The sequence below is a fragment of the Myxine glutinosa genome, chromosome 1 (assembly GCF_964187855.1).
Source record: "Myxine glutinosa chromosome 1, kmMyxGlut1.1, whole genome shotgun sequence".
Taxonomy (NCBI): Eukaryota; Metazoa; Chordata; class Myxini; order Myxiniformes; family Myxinidae; genus Myxine; species Myxine glutinosa.
Window position 1 is genome coordinate 94,627,758 of NC_136261.1, and position 16,892 is coordinate 94,644,649.

Consider the following 16,892-nt stretch of genomic DNA (forward strand, 5'->3'; position numbering starts at 1 on the left):
GTTTTCGTGAATATTGGGGAATTAGAGTGAAGTCAATTTTCAAACTTCGGTGCATTATTGAAGGGACATGCATTGGAAACTTGGGCGCTTTGTTATTGTTCATAGTGGGAAGTGGGCGTGGAGGGGGAGGGGCCAAGAATCACTAAGACCGCCCTTGCTGCCGGTGCACCATGGTCTATAGGAAATGTCATGCACAGATTTAAACACAGGAGGTGGTCATTCGTTCCATCATGTTGAAATGTCACATGTACACATGTGATCTCAGCACATCCACCAACTGCCCGAAGTGACATACTAAAGTTCCATCTCAAGCAATGTTTTAATATTGCCATGGCGCACAATGGCCTTCTCTTTTCGAAACATACTGGGAAGCATGTTGTATTCAAACGTTAATGCACACACACGCTACTTTGGTGTTGACTCCAAATCCGAGATTCCGAGCGACGGCGTGTTGCGGTACAATACGCCTCCTGCCGGCATTTCATCAGAACGACAACCTGTCAACTTGCCGAACGGCTGGCAGGATTTCCGACAGGTACGCACACCTGCCCCAATGCTGTCTACCCTGGGTTTGAATCCCGGTCCAGCCATAAGCCCATCATGTCATTCCGGTGCTTCACAGGCAACGTGATTCATCAATGTGTGTGCCGTCCCTCGGGTTGACGTTAAAATGGCCCACGGTGTCTATCACGAAGATTAAGCGAGCTATCGCCACTGATCTCTACACGAGATCAGTGGCTATCGCCGGCACCCTCAACAAATTACAACTTCCTGCACTAACCAGCAGAGGGCACTGCATCAGCGGTACAGATCAGCGGTACAGCCACGCCCCCAGACAATGGCGCGACTCGCAGGCACGTGCACGTTCTGCTTGCATAAGAAGAAGAAGAAGAAGAAGACGACCTTCTAACGAAGACGATCATCGAAGAAGACAACTAACGAAAGGAAAGGATCGCTCCATCGCATATACTCCACTTCCGCCATTCTGTTGATTACGGCATAGCGAACAATTCCCTCAATGTCCAACTCATTCCAGCAAGTTCGTTTTCGGGTTATAGTTATACTTAGGGTCAATGTTAGGGTTGTAGGATTAGTTAGCGTTTGGTTTACTCGATGATTACAGGTCAGCGCAATGAAATGCTTGGTGTTGGCCACGCCCTCAGCACGTGCAATTGAGAGGTGGAGCCTGAAAGTCCCCGCCCAGCCTGAGCTATCATTGGCTGATTCTGAATTCCGAGAAGAGCAATTTTGAAATAGCTCCTGCTCGTTCGTAGTTCCGGGTTTCCTATCCGATAACATGGGCTTTCGGGTAACAAAACGATGGTAAAACTAAAATATTTGTGTTTGGATAATGTGCACGATGTTAAATTCATACCTGACGTGAGTAAAGAAGACGGTCATTGTGGAGAGATGGGCACGATTACGATGATGAGTCAACAACAGGTAAAACTAGAACGGGCACTCGGTAGAGCGCATACCTTCGCCGCAGCTACTGTTCTGTACTTGGTAAAAATACGATTTTGACCTTTTCGTGACCTTGACCTTGACCTTTGACCCGATTGCTCCCAAAATCTAATCAAATGTGTCCCGTATAATAACCAATCATCCCACCAAATTTCATGCAATTCGGTTGAATACTTTTTGAGTTATGCGAATAACATACACACACACACACACAGACATACAAATAAATACACAGCGATCAAAACATAACCTTCCGCTTTTGCGAAGGTAATGATGGGATATTTCGGGGATTTCCAGTAATGCGGAAGTTCTTGTTGTGTTGGTCGATTCCGTTTAACTTCCTGTAGTGTAATGAGTACAATGCGTATGTTCTCATTTGCTTTGGACATCAGATGTGAATGACAATCAGGTAAGTAAACTGAATACCGCTTTGTTGTGTTGACCAATGCATTTGTTTAGGCTAAAATAATAATAATATGTGGTTCATAACCTTCTTTTATTATATTGATCAAAATTCGGTCAAGCGTCGATTGTGTGATTAGAGTCCACCGACTCCACCTGACCACCTCCCCCCCAACGTCGTGTGCGATTACGGAGGCCCCCCAACGTCGTGTGCGATTACGGAGGCCCCCCAACGTCGTGTGCGATTACGGAGGCCCCCCAACGTCGTGTGCGATTACGGAGGCCCCCCAACGTCGTGTGCGATTACGGAGGCCCCCCAACGTCGTGTGCGATTACGGAGGCCCCCCAACGTCGTGTGCGATTACGGAGGCCCCCCAACGTCGTGTGCGATTACGGAGGCCCCCCAACGTCGTGTGCGATTACGGAGACCCCCCAACGTCGTGTGCGATTACGGAGACCCCCCAACGTCGTGTGCGATTACGGAGGCCCCCCAACGTCGTGTGCGATTACGGAGACCCCCCAACGTCGTGTGCGATTACGGAGACCCCCCAACGTCGTGTGCGATTACGGAGACCCCCCAACGTCGTGTGCGATTACGGAGACCCCCCAACGTCGTGTGCGATTACGGAGACCCCCTCAACGTCGTGTGCGATTACGGAGGCCCCCCACCGTCGTGGGCGATTACGGAGGCCCCCCACCGTCGTGGGCGATTACGGAGGCCCCCCACCGTCGTGGGCGATTACGGAGGCCCCCCACCGTCGTGGGCGATTACGGAGGCCCCCCCACCGTCGTGGGCGATTACGGAGGCCCCCCACCGTCGTGGGCGATTACGGAGGCCCCCCAACGTCGTGGGCGATTACGGAGGCCCCCCAACGTCGTGGGCGATTACGGAGGCCCCCCAACGTCGTGGGCGATTACGGAGGCCCCCCAACGTCGTGGGCGATTACGGAGGCCCTTCAACGTCGTGGGCGATTACGGAGGCCCCCCAACGTCGTGGGCGATTACGGAGGCCCCCCAACGTCGTGGGCGATTACGGAGGCCCCCCAACGTCGTGGGCGATTACGGAGGCCCCCCAACGTCGTGGGCGATTACGGAGGCCCCCCAACGTCGTGGGCGATTACGGAGGCCCCCCAACGTCGTGGGCGATTACGGAGGCCCCCCAACGTCGTGGGCGATTACGGAGGCCCCCCAACGTCGTGGGCGATTACGGAGGCCCCCCAACGTCGTGGGCGATTACGGAGGCCCCCCAACGTCGTGGGCGATTACGGAGGCCCCCCAACGTCTTTGGCGATTACGGAGGCCCCCCAACGTCGTGGGCGATTACGGAGGCCCCCCAACGTCGTGGGCGATTACGGAGGCCCCCCAACGTCGTGGGCGATTACGGAGGCCCCCCAACGTCGTGGGCGATTACGGAGGCCCCCCAACGTCGTGGGCGATTACGGAGGCCCCCCAACGTCGTGGGCGATTACGGAGGCCCCCCAACGTCGTGGGCGATTACGGAGGCCCCCCAACGTCGTGGGCGATTACGGAGGCCCCCCAACGTCGTGGGCGATTACGGAGGCCCCCCAACGTCGTGGGCGATTACGGAGGCCCCCCAACGTCGTGGGCGATTACGGAGGCCCCCCAACGTCGTGGGCGATTACGGAGGCCCCCCAACGTCGTGGGCGATTACGGAGGCCCCCCAACGTCGTGGGCGATTACGGAGGCCCCCCAACGTCGTGGGCGATTACGGAGGCCCCCCAACGTCGTGGGCGCTTACGGAGGCCCCCCAACGTCGTGGGCGATTACGGAGGCCCCCCAACGTCGTGGGCGATTACGGAGGCCCCCCAACGTCGTGGGCGCTTACGGAGGCCCCCCAACGTCGTGGGCGGTTATAGAGGCCCCCCAACGTCGTGGGTGATTATGGAGTCCTGCTTTGGGACACAAAACGCATCACCCAGCACACCATTCTGATCACAGTGGCTCTCCACTTCTGCCTCCAACTCTGTGCCAATTTTTACTTCTTTGTACCGTGTGATAGTATATAGACTACAGAGTGTGATTATATGTATAAGGTGATTGGGATGGGCAAGAATAATGAAAACAAGATTACATGATGCAATGGGGAAGTCTTGGAGCGTGTCATCGGGATGAGATCTGGGGGAGGTGATACCGGAGGAGGCGTTGGTGAGGGACGTTGGTGTGTGTTTGTTTGTCTGTCTGCTCACTTATACTTGCCTGCAGGTCACCATTTGAAACCGATCTTCACGAACCTGCACCAAATGGTAGAGTTCATGGTCAGACATAATCCTATATATTTTTGGGGTCAAAAGGTCAACGTAGGCCAAAGGTCAACCACCTTTTTCAAATTTCTAAAATCCTCAATTTTCATCCGATTGACTTGAAATTTGAACAGGATATACACATCGGCTAACTGAATTCAACCACCCACTATTTTTGTCCCCCGTCGCACAGCGTAGCGAAAGGGGGACTATGGCTTTCCCCTCCGTCCGTGTGTCCGTCCGTGCGTGCGGGCCGACGTGCGTGCGTAAGCGAAGGACCGCATTCAAATTTGGTGTGTGGGTGCAACCCACGTCAAAATCCAAGATGGCCGCCGCCATGTATGTCTGATGCCATGTATGTCTGAACCTTGTAACCTGCATATCTTGAAAAATAAGCGAAGTACCAACGTCTAATTTGGTGTGTGGGTGTATCTCGGCATAAGGACGAACGCTGTTGAAAATTGGGTCGCCACGTCAAAATCCAAGATGGCCGCCACCATATATATGTCTGAACCTTGTGAACGAAATATCTTGAAAAATAAGCGAAGTACCAACGTCTAATTTGGTGTGTGGGTGTATCTAGGCACAAGGAAGAACGCTGTTTAAAATCGGGTCGCCACGTCAAAAGCCAAGATGGCCGCCGCCATGTATGTCTGAAACTTGAGATGAATATCGTGAAAAATAAGCGAAGTACCAACCTCTAATTTGGTGTGTGGGTGTATCTCGGCATAAGGAAGAACGCTATTGAAAATTGGGTCGCCACGTCAAAATCCAAGATGGCCACCACCATATATATGTCAACCTTGTGAGCGAAATATCTTGAAAAATAAGCGAAGTAACAACTTCTAATCTGGTGTGTGGGTGTATCTAGGCACAAGCAAGAACGCTGTTTAAAATTGGTTCGCAACGTCAAAATCCAAGATGGCCGCCGCCATGTAAGTCTGATGCCATGTATGTCTGAACCTTGTAACCTGCCTATCTTGAAAAATAAGCGAAGTACCAACTTCTAATCTGGTGTGTGGGTGTATCTCGGCACAAGGACGAACGCTATTGAAAATTGGGTCGCCACGTCAAAATCCAAGATGGCCGCCACCATATATATGTCTGAAACTTGAACGAAATATCTCGAACAATAAGCGAAGTACCAACGTCTAATCTGGTGTGTGGGTGTATCTATTGGGTCGCCACGTCAAAATCCAAGATGGCCGCCGTGATGTATGTCCAAACCTTGTGAGATGAATATCTTGAAAAATAAGCGAAGTACCAACATCTAATCTGGTGTGTGGGTGTATCTAGGCATAAGGAAGAACGCTGTTGAAAATTGGGTCGCCATGTCAAAATCCAAGATGGCCGCCGCCATGTATGTCCGAACCCTGTGAGATGAATATCTTGAAAAATAAGCGAAGTACCAACTTCTAATTTGGTGTGTGGGTGTATCTCGCCATAAGGAAGAACGCTATTGAAAATTGGGTCGCCCCGTCAAAATCCAAGATGGCCGCCACCATATATATGTCTGAACATTGTGAGCGAAATATCTCGAAAAATAAGCGAAGTACCAACTTCTAATCTGGTGTGTGGGTGTATCTAGGCACACGGAAGAATGCTGTTTAAAATTGGGTCGCCACATCTAAATCCAATATGGCCACCGCCATGTATGTCTGAATCTTGAGAGATGAATATCCTGAAAGATAAGCGAAGTACCTTCTGGTGTGTGGGTGTATCTAGGCATAAGGAAGAACGCTATTGAAAATTGGGTCGCCACGTCAAAATCCAAGATGGCCACCTCCATGTATGTCTGACCCTTGTGAGCGAAATATCATATCATAGTGAAGGAGCCTGTGCTCCAGCATGAGACGGACAAAATGATGGGCAAGGCACAAACTCGACCGAGAAGATATTTATTGTAAAAACCAACTCGGGAACTCTTAAAAGCCCGTTTATCGGGCTGCATATATATCCAAACCAGAAAGCATAACCGAAACCGAACGCCACGCCTCTCAGGCGAGGCGTGTTTCGGTGGTCACGTGACCGACAGGTGCAAAGGATTATAACCGCACGCGCGGCACGCTTTGGTGGTCACGTGACCAGCCACCCTGGCGCCGAGGTTGTCCGCCCGTGACGTCACCGGCTGGAGCAAGGAGATTCTGCTGCTGGTCTCGCTTGGGGGACCCATGGGTCGCTACACACGCCCCCCCAGAATGGACTTGATCCAGGAAGGTCAACCTGAGGGGGGTCCGGATGACCCGACCGAAACGACCCCTGGCCAGTCGCGGGGGGGGGGGGGGGACCGGTGTGGTGGCGGGTGGTTGGACGGGGGGTGCAGTGGACGGGCGGGCGGCCGCGCCACGGTGGGAGAGCCAGCTGTGGCGGCTGGCCGACGTCCATGTGGGCCGGTTTGAGGCGGTCCAGCGAAATCCGGGCCGCCGATGCAGACGATGAAGGACTTGTTGTCCCGTCGTAGGACCCGGAAGGGTCCGTCGTATGGTGGTCGGAGCGGCCCCCGGTGCGCGTCGTGGCGCACAAAGACATACTCCGCTGAGCGGAGTGCTGGGGGGACGTAGGATTGGGGGTCGCCGTGGCGGGACGTAGGCACCGGGGCGAAACATTGGGCGGCCTCCTGGAAGTCCGTGCGCTGGCGCGCGGCGGACCAGGGGCTGGTGGCGTCGGGAATGAACTCGCCCGGTATGCGGAGGGCCTGGCCGTACACCAGCTCGGCGGTGGACGCCTGGAGGTCCTCTTTGGGGGCCGTGCGTAGGCCCAAAAGGACCCACGGGAGCCGGTCGGCCCAGCCGTCGTCCTGGAGGCCAGCCATGAGTGCGGCCTTCATGGAGCGGTGGAACCGCTCGCACAACCCGTTGGCCTGGGGGTGGTAAGCCGTGGTGCAGTGTAGGGTAACGCCCAACGTGCGGGCGATCGCGCCCCATAGTTCGGACGTGAACTGTGGGCCGCGGTCCGACGAGATGTCTGCCGGTGCGCCGAAACGCGCGACCCAGGTGGCGATGAACGCCTGGGCCACGTCAGCGGTGGTGGTGGAGGTGAGGGGCACGGCCTCCAGCCACCTGGTGGTCCTGTCCACCATGGTAAGCAGGTGGGTGAACCCCTGCGATGGGGGAAGGGGACCCACCAGGTCCACGTGGACGTGGTCGAACCGTCGCTCGGGCATGGTGAAGGGAGCCAGCCTAGCCTGGGTATGCCGGTGGACCTTGGCCCGCTGGCAGGGTGTGCAGACGTTGGCCCAGTCGCGGACGTCCCGTCGCAGCCCATGCCAGACGAAATGCGCCGCCACCAGCCGCTGGGACGCCTTCCGGCCCGGGTGAGAGAGGCCGTGGAGCGAAGCAAAAATGCGACGCCTCCAGGTGACCGGCACAACGGGGCGAGGTCGGCCTTGGGAGATGTCGCACAGCAGGACCGTGTCCGCGACGGGGACGTCAGTCAAGCAGAGGCCCGTGTCTGCCACCCGGAGCGCCTGCACCATGCCGTCAGTGGCCTGGTCCGCTGCCATGAGGGTGAAGTCGACGCCGAGGTGGACGGCGATGGCGCCGGCTCGAGAAAGGCAGTCGGCCACGGCGTTGTCCTTCCCGGCGACGTGCCGGATGTCCGTGGTGTACTCCGACACGGCGGAGAGATGGCGCTGCTGGCGGGCCGACCACGGCTCCGTGACCTTGGCCATGGCGAAAACCAACGGCTTGTGATCGACAAAAGCCGTGAACGGGCGGCCCTCCAGGAGGCGGCGAAAATGGCAGACGGCCAGGAACAGCCCGAGGAGCTCGCGGTCGAAGGTGCTGTACTTTAACTCGTTGGGCAGGAGTTGCCAGCTGAAGAATGCGAGCGGCTGCCAGGCCCCGTTTACCCATTGTTCATGGACCGCGCCCACGGCGTAGTCGGAGGCGTCCGTGGTGAGGGCGATGGGAGCCTGGAGTACCGGGTGGGCCAGCAGCGTGGCGTTGGCGAGGGCCCGTTTCGCGCCGGTGAAAGCAGCGTCCATGTCCGTGGACCAGACGATGTCGCGCTTCGCCGGCTGGCCGCGGAGGGCGGCGTACAAGGGCCGCATGAGTTGCGCAGCTCGGGGCATGAAGCGGTGATAAAAGTTCACCATCCCGAGGAACTCCTGCAGCGCCTTGACGGAGCGGGGGCGCGGGAAAGCGGCGATGGCTTCGACTTTGGCCGGTAGCGGCATGGCGCCGGTCCGGGTGATGCGGTGGCCCAAAAAGTCGATCGTCGCCGCACCGAAGTGACATTTGGCCGGGTTAACGATCAATCCGTGCTCGCTGAGGCGGCCGAACAGCGTCCGGAGGTGGAGGAGGTGCTCGGCTCTGGACGTGCTGGCGACGAGAATGTCGTCCAGGTAGGTATAGAGGAACGGCAAGTCGCGCAGCACGCCGTCCATCAGGCGCTGGAATGCCTGCGCCGCGTTTTTGAGGCCGAAGGGCATCCGGAGGAATTCAAAGAGGCCGAAAGGTGTAATCCCGGCCGTCTTCGGGATGTCGGCCGGGCGGGCGGGCACCTGGTGGTACCCCCGAATCAGGTCCACTTTTGAAAAAATGGTCCGCCCCACCGACCGGGCGGAAAAATCCTGGATGTACGGGACGGGGTACCTGTCTGGGAAAGTGACGTCGTTGAGGCGGCGGTAGTCGCCGCATGGCCGCCATCCGCCCCCCGGCTTTGGGACGATGTGCAGCGGTGAGGCCCAGGCGCTGTCGGAGCGCCGCACGATGCCGAGGCGCTCCAGCGCCGCAAACTCGGCCTTGGCGACGGCGAGTTTGGCGGGGTCGAGACGGCGAGCCCGGGCGTACACCGGCGCGCCCGTAGTGGGGATGTGATGCTCGATGCCGTGGCGCACCGCGATGGCTGAAAATGTCGGTCGTGTGAGGGCCGGGAACTCCGCAAGGAGGCGTGCGAAGTCGTCCGCCAATGGGAGGGCGCAGGAAAACTCGGTGGGCACGGCTCAAGGCGCATGCCAGGGAGCTGAAAGTTTGGGCGTTGACGAGACGCCGGCGTTTCACGTCGACCAGCAGCCCGTGGGCGCACAGGAAATCGGCCCCGAGCAAAGCCATGGGGACGTCCGCCGTCACGAACTCCCAGTGAAAGAGCTGGCTGCCGAAGCGGAGGGCGACGGTGCGTGGGCCGAAGGTGCGGATGGCGGAGCCGTTGGCCGCGACCAAGGGGGGGGGGCGCAAACGGCGGCCCGCCTGTCCTCCGCCGAAGCGGGAATAACGCTCAGCTGAGCGCCGGTGTCGCAGAGGAAGCGCCGCCCCGACGCTCGGTCCGCGATGAACAGCAGGTTTCCGGAACGGCCGGCGTTCATTGCTGGTAGGGAACGCCGGCTCGCCCATTTCCCGACTTGCCGAACGTGCACGGGGGTCGACATGATCGGGCCTGCCGCCCGAACCTGGCGTGGAAATAACACCAGGCCGGGTCTGGCAGGGGCTCCGCCCGACGCGGCGTCGCCGCTGCCAGTCGCGCCGGCCCGGCGGCCTCCGGGAAGGAAACTGCGTCGCGGGCTTCGGGCGGGTGGGCGGGAAGGCTCCCGGCCGCCACCCCGACGAGCTGGCTCGCCGCAGCGATCTTGTCGGCCTCCTTGGCGAGGTCGCGGGGGTTCACGATGGTCGTACCTGCCAGGGCGACCCGTACCTGGGCCGGGAGCTGGCGAAGAAAGAGCTCCTGAAACAGGAAATCCGAGGGGTGCTCGCCGAGCAACGCGAGCATGTAGTCCATGCGTTCGGACGGGCGCGTATCGCCGAGCTCAGGCAGGTCGAGCAGGCGTCATGCGCGCTCAGCCAGGGAGAGGGCGAAAGCGCCCAGCAGAAGTGCCTTGATGGCGTCGTACTTGCCGTCAGCGGGCGGGTTCTGGAGGAAGCTCAGGCAACGGGCGGCGGTCGCGGAGCCAAGTGCGGCGACCACGTAATGGTATCGAGTGGTGTCCTCCGTTATGCCACGCAGGGCGAACTGGGAGTCCGCCTGCGCGAACCAGACGGCGGCATGTGCTTCCCAGAAGGTGGGCAGTTTGAGGGACACTGCGGTGTCCATCGCGTGTCGTAAATTCGGGGTCACCAGTGAAGGAGCCCGTGCTCCAGCATGAGATGGACAAAATGATGGGCAAGGCACAAACTCGTCCGAGAAGATATTTATTGTAAAAACCAACTCGGGAACTCTCAAAAGCCCGTTTATCGGGCTGCATATATATCCAAACCAGAAAGCATAACCGAAACCGAAAGCCACGCCTCTTTGGCGAGGCGTGTTTCGTTGGTCACATGACCGACAGGTGCAAAGGATTATAACCGCACGCGCGGCACGCTTTGGTGGTCACGTGACCAGCCACCCCGGCGCCAAGGTTGTCCGCCGGTGACGTCACCGGCTGGAGCAAGGAGATTCTGCTGCTGGTCTCGCTTGGGGGACCCATGGGTCGCTACAATAGCATGTTTTCTGCATGTTCCACTTTGTCAACTCGCATCATTTCCCCGACGGGGGACCTAGGCGTAACGCTTGTTGAGATCAGCTTAGGCCAAAAGGTCAACATAGGCCAAAGGTCAATGACTTTTTTTCAAATTTCTAAAATCCTCAATTTTCATCCGATTGACTTGAAATTTGAATAGGATATACATGTCGGCAAACTGAATTCAACCACCAACTATTCTTGAGATCATCATAGGCCAAAAGGTCAACATAGGCCAAAGGTCAACAACCATTTCAAATTTCTAAAATCTTCAATTTTCATCTGATTGACTTGAAATTTGAATAGGATGTACATATAGACTTACTGAATTCAACCACCAACTATTTTTGAGATTGGCGTGGGCCAAAAGGTCAACATAGGCCAAAGGTCAACCACTTTTTTTTAATTTCTAAAATCCTCAATTTTCATCCGATTGACTTGAAATTTGAAGATGGTTTACATATCGGCAAAATGAATTCAACCACCAACTATTTTTGAGATCAGCATAGGCCAAAATGGTCAACATAGGCTAAAGGTCAACCACCTTTTTCAAATTTCTAAAATCCTCAATTTTTATCCGATTGACTTGGAATTTGAATGTGATTTACAAATCAGCAAACTTAATTCAACCACCAACTATTTTTGGGATCACCATAGCCCAAAAGATCAACATATGCCAAAGGTCAACAACAATTTCTAATTTCTAAAATCCTCAATTTTTATCCCATTCACTTGAAATTTGAATGGGATTTACATATCGGTGCACTGAATTCAACCACCAACTATTTTTGAGGTCAACATAGGCCAAAAGGTCAACATAGGCCAAAGGTCAACCACTTTTGTCAAGTTTCTAAAATCCTTAATTTTCATCCAATTGACTTGAAATTTGAATAGGACTTTCATTTCAGCGAACTGAATTCAACTACCAACTATTTTTGAGATCAGCATAGGCCAAAAGGTCAACATAGGCCGAATTTCTAAAATTATTAATTTTCATCCGATTAACTTAAACTTTGAAGACAGTTTGCATATCAGGTCACTGAATTCAACCACTAATTATTTTTGAGGTCAAAAGGATGCTCCACTGAGTGCCATGCTACTTTGTTCTGTTTTGCCAAGTGTTACTCCATGAGTGATTTTTCATTTGTTTGTTTGTCCGCACAGAATAAATGTGATTTTCTCTGCAACCGTTGGTCTGATTGACAGGAAATTGTCACCATAGGTGCACCTCCACCTGTATAATTTTTTTAAATGATTATGACGTCATAGGTCACGTGGTTCGGCCGCCATCTTGGAAAAACCAAAAAACTTTGCACCTCTATATCTCCAAAAACGCTTAATAGAAAAAATTGAGACATGGCTCATTGTAAAGAACTCTCCATGGGGAAAAAAATATGTTAATGATGGTGTCATAGGTGCCTCCATTATGACATCATAATTCGACAAGTACAAAACTTCATCCAATCATGATGAAATTTCTTGAGCGTCATGTAGGTATAAATTGGTGGAGAGAAAAAATAAGGGGGGGGGTGGGAGACGTATAAAACACAGGGACACTGCTCGGACTTACAGCAAAGAAGTTGGTATTTCAAAAAAGTGGATATGGGGTGAATTCAGGGGGGGGGGGCAGAAAATATAAAGGTTTTGGATGAGGGAAGACGAGATGGTGGTGAACAGCTCCTTTGAAGACGTGGAGGGAGGAGTGGGATTGAAGAGAGTAAGGGAGTTTGTTCCAGAGGTGGGCATGAAGAGGAATGAAAGAGTGAAGGTGAGCAGAGTCTTGATTTTCGCAATTTCACCAGAAGAGGGTTGCTGGCAGATCTTGTGTGACCTGTAGGAATATTTGGGGGGACACAGCACAGAGAGAGCTGGGGGGGGCAAGGTAGAAGTAGAAGACAGAAAGAAAGCAACTCGGTAGAAGACAGAAAGCCCACCAACCTGCCTGCGGTGAGTGAGTGAAAGGCCCTCACAATCATTTTTAAAATCAATAAATTTTAGCCCTATCTCTCAATGGTGAAGAATCATTTAAAGATTATCGTATCTGGATCTGGATCTTCACCAAAATCTCAACAATTCGTCCATGTCACACATTTAATTCTGTCCACCAAGTTTCAACCGTATCCATCCATAACTTTTCCAGATACGTTGCTCACAAACGAGCAAACCATATAAGAAAGATGACATGGTTGTCATGGACACAGTTTTCTTTATGCCACGTGGGACTTTTTAAATGCCACGTGGGACTTTTAAAATGCACACTCACAGCGGTCGACAAGACTTAATCTTGATGAGAGTTCACCGTTCCCCCATGTTGTGTGTGTGTGTGTGTGTGTGTGTGTGTGTGTGTGTGTGTGTGTGTGTGTGTGTGTGTGTGTGTGTGTGTGTGTGTGTGTGTGTGTGTGTGTGTGTATACAGACTTGGCATTTAATATGGAATTTTTTTTTTCTTGACTTGGGTTTACTTTCTGAACTCAGTATATCAATCTGGTGAGTTTATTTTACGCTTCGGTGATTTATTTGTTAAAAGAACCATGTCACTGATTGTCTTTCGCAGCAAGAAGTCAATAACAGGATAATATCACAGGTGGCGTGACAAAATGTAAGGACAGGTACATTTGACGATTGGCTTCACAATCGTGTATATAAGGGTTGTTGCGTTCTGTATTGGTGGAAAAGAACTGCTGCACGTCTTCAAAAGTTATTGCCGCTTCCTCTGGAGATGGTCCGTCAACTCGACAATGCTGTTTGTCATGGAGTGGTGGCTTTACGAAATTCTGGCATGAAAGCGTGCTATTGCTCGGCAGTATGGCATCACTCAAGGTCAGGTGTCAAAGATCCTGAAACGAAATGCTCAGAGGGGTGTCCCTACTCCAATACCGAGGCCAGGACGTCCCCGCAGAACCACAAGGAGAGATGATCGCCAGCTGCACCGGTTAGTCTGCAATGGCCGTACCAAGTCAGCTAATTGGCATTGGGCTGAGTGGCAGCAACTGACAAATGTGCCTGTATCCAGAAGGCTAGTCAACCAACGACTGGTTCAAGTAGGCTATCGTGGCAGGCGTCCCCTGAGAAAGCCACGCCTGACCAGCCAACACCGCCAGCGTCGATTGCAGTGGGCCAGAGAGCACCGTCAATGGCAGCCAGGACACTGGAATCACGTGACCTTCAGTGACGAGTCTAGATTTCTGGTCTATCGTCAAGATGGCCGCAACCGAGTGCGCAGACAAGTGCATGAAGCCTACAACGAAGATTGTATTGTGCCAAGAGTCCAAGCTTGAGGTGGTGGGGTGACCGTTTGGGTTGCTTTTCATGCAGGGGGCAAAACTGACCTGGTTGTTCTGAATGGAAACCTGAACCAGTTCAAGTACAGGGCCGTTCTGGAAGAAATATTGCTTCCATTTGCTCATGCAGCCTTTCGAGGAAACTTTGTCTTCCAAGATGACAATGCACGGCCTCATCGTGCTCGCATGATCCAACATTTTCTTGCAGACCGTGGTGTCGAGCATATGGAGTGGCCTGCCATGTCCCCGGATATGAATCCGATAGAGAACTTGTGGGCAGAATTAACGCGTCAAATCGACAACTTGGACCAGCAGCCGACCTCTGTGTGTGAATTGCAGCAGACTATTGTCACTGCATGGCAAGCGATTCCTGTCCAAACCTTGGCAAATCTCGTGAAGAGCATGCCTCGACGTGTACGTGCTCTCCTGAATGCTCGTTGGGGTTACACGAAGTACTGAACTGTAATTTTACTGTCCGTAATCCCAGTCATAATTTAACTTTTGTTTTTGTTAATTTTTTTTTTTGGCTAATGTGCAAAATAAAGAGATACTTCTGGAAAACGTACAGAAGTTTAACACAGTACTGTCCGTGAATTGAGTTTGATATCAGTTTACATCACTTTCAAGGATCAATTTATTTCAAAATGTCAAATGTGGTTTTTGTTTCTTTTAAAGGTCACATTAACAAAATCTAGAATAATTTCAACATAATTCTAATGAACTTTTGGTTCTAGGTCATCTTGAAAAGTAAGTTCACCCCCACAAAAAAAATATTCCATATTAAATGCCAAGTCTGTGTATATATATATATATATAATTATATATATATAGATATATATATATATATATATACTGAAACGCAAAAGAAACTTACCACCTTTGAAACCTTTAAATATCAACAATAACACTGCGTGTAGTAAATGTGTGAACTTATTTGTGGACAATAGTGTCCTCACTGTCAGACAAAACGGTCACGGATGGTCACTTGAACCTTCAATGGTCACTTCATAGCACAGCTGTTGAACAGCCGTTTTGACTGTCAGTGATTAGCCAAGGGGTACGGGATGATTTTAATGAGCTGCACGTGATGTCTTGATATTGGCTTTAAAATCGATTTTGATGTCTTGATATCTTGATATTGGCTTTAAGACACGTGATGTCTTGATATTGGCTTTAAGATCGACTGGACAACCCTCCCATCTACTTTCTCAACAAGTCTCTCCAAGAAGTTCTGTCGCTCAAGCTTTTGGGTCTCACCATCTGCCATGATCTTTCTTGGGAAAACCACATTTCCAAGCTGGCCTCCAAAGCCAGTCGCCGACTGGGCATCCTCCGTCGTGCGAAGTCCTTCCTAGGCACACCTGAGCTCCTCACCACATACAAGGCTTTCATCCGCAGCTCAATGGAATACTGTTCTCCCCTATGGGCTGGTGCTCCTGCCTCACACCTGGCTCGGCTTCACGCTGTTGAATCCAAAGCTTTCAGAATCATTGGAATCTCCCGCGATGAAGCTGTCTCTGAGGGCCTTTCACTCACTCACCGCGGGCAGGTAGGTGGTCTTTCTGTCTTCTACCGACTCCTCTCCGGCCTTGCTCCCCCAGCTCTCTCTGTGCTCTGTCCCCCAAATATTCCTACAGGTCGCACAAGATCTGCCAGCCACCCTCTGATGGTTAAACTGCCGAAATCTCGGCTCTCTGCTCACCTTCACTCTTTCATTCCTCTTTTCTCCCGCCTCTGGAACAAACTCCCACACTCACTTCAATCACACTCCTCTCTCCAGGTCTTCAAAACAGCTGTTCACCACCATCTCTTATCTTCCCCCATCCAAAACCTTGATCTTTTCTACCCCCACTAATTCACCCCAGATCCACCTTGTTTGAAATTCCAACTTCTTTCCTGGAAGTCTTGGCAGTGTCCATATGTTTTATACCTCTCCCACCCCCCCCCCCCCTTCCCATGCCTTCCCCCCAAAGCCCTCTCCCTCCCACAGTTCTCTCGATGTCTCCATGTCTCTCGGTCCCTGCTCTCAAATGTTGTGTTTGTGTCCTTCCCCCTCTCTCCCCATCTTGTCTACCGCTCCCGATGTTATTTGTTTTGTGTGTCTGTTTGTCTTTCTGTGTGATTAATGTTCGCTCTTTCACGAGCCTCGATCTTGTATACAAAAAAAAAAGAAAAAAAAAGCCAGTGCAAAATGGGCATTTTGACCAAAACATTTGACCATTTTGACCAACTTCAAAAAGACCGAAAACGCAAAAGAAACTTACCACTTGTTTGAAATGTAATAAAATTGTAACAGTTCAAAATAAAACAAACCAACAATAATTGCTAATTGAAACATTGGCATTTTATTGATGACATGTCAAGTTTTTGACCAAGATACACCATCTCATCAGTTTGTTCTACAGTACAGAACAGCACAGGGTGCAATGTCAGTCCCCTTTCAATAGCGTGTGTGGCCACCATTGTTTTGGATACAGGCAGTGCATCATCGGCATATACTGCCTACCAGTCTTTGGATGGATTGCTGCTGGATTCTGTCCCACTCAGTCCTCAATGTCTGAAGCAGCTCTGCCCGTGTCCTGGCCCTGCCAACTACGCATCTCCCAAGCTCATCCCACAGGTGCTCTATGGGATTCAGGTCAGGGGAGAGCGCAGGCCACTGCATGGTGTTGATGTTCTTGCCTTGGAGAAATGCAGTGGTGCAGTGGTAAAGCGAGCAGCATGGGGACGAGCGTTGTCATGCTGAAAGGTTCTCAGTTCTGGGTGGTCTAGCAGGAATGGCAGCAGATGAGGTCGCAGGATGTTATCCACATACCGCTGGGTGTTAAGATTCCCATCCACAACCACCAGTGGCGCCTTGTACCGGCCTGATATGGCGGCCCACACCATCACACTTGGGCCACCCCACCTGTTGGCTTGACGCACGCAACAATCGGCATATCGCTCACCAGTTCTTCTCCAGACACGCTCACACCCATCAGGACTGTCCACACAGAACCTTGACTCATCGCTGAAAGCGACCTCGTTCCACTGCGCCAAGGTCCACCGCTGA

At 52.6% G+C, this 16,892-nt stretch overlaps 1 protein-coding gene across 2 annotated transcripts in view; it reads left to right on the top strand.

The window, feature by feature from the left end:
• The first annotated feature begins 1,228 nt into the window (after positions 1-1,228).
• LOC137426494 (uncharacterized) overlaps positions 1,229-16,892 on the top strand; it is a 29,956-nt gene continuing 14,292 nt past the window's right edge. The window contains exon 1 of one of the 2 annotated variants that reach the window (XM_068115088.2): positions 1,229-1,443. Coding sequence is in view for 1 of the 2 variants with exons in the window: in XM_068115083.2 (XP_067971184.2) it covers positions 1,863-1,873 (11 nt within the window). In the remaining variant the exon portion in view is untranslated. Of the gene's footprint in view, positions 1,444-1,759; positions 1,874-16,892 lie in introns of those variants that run through there. The other variant, XM_068115083.2, reaches the window with a different exon arrangement.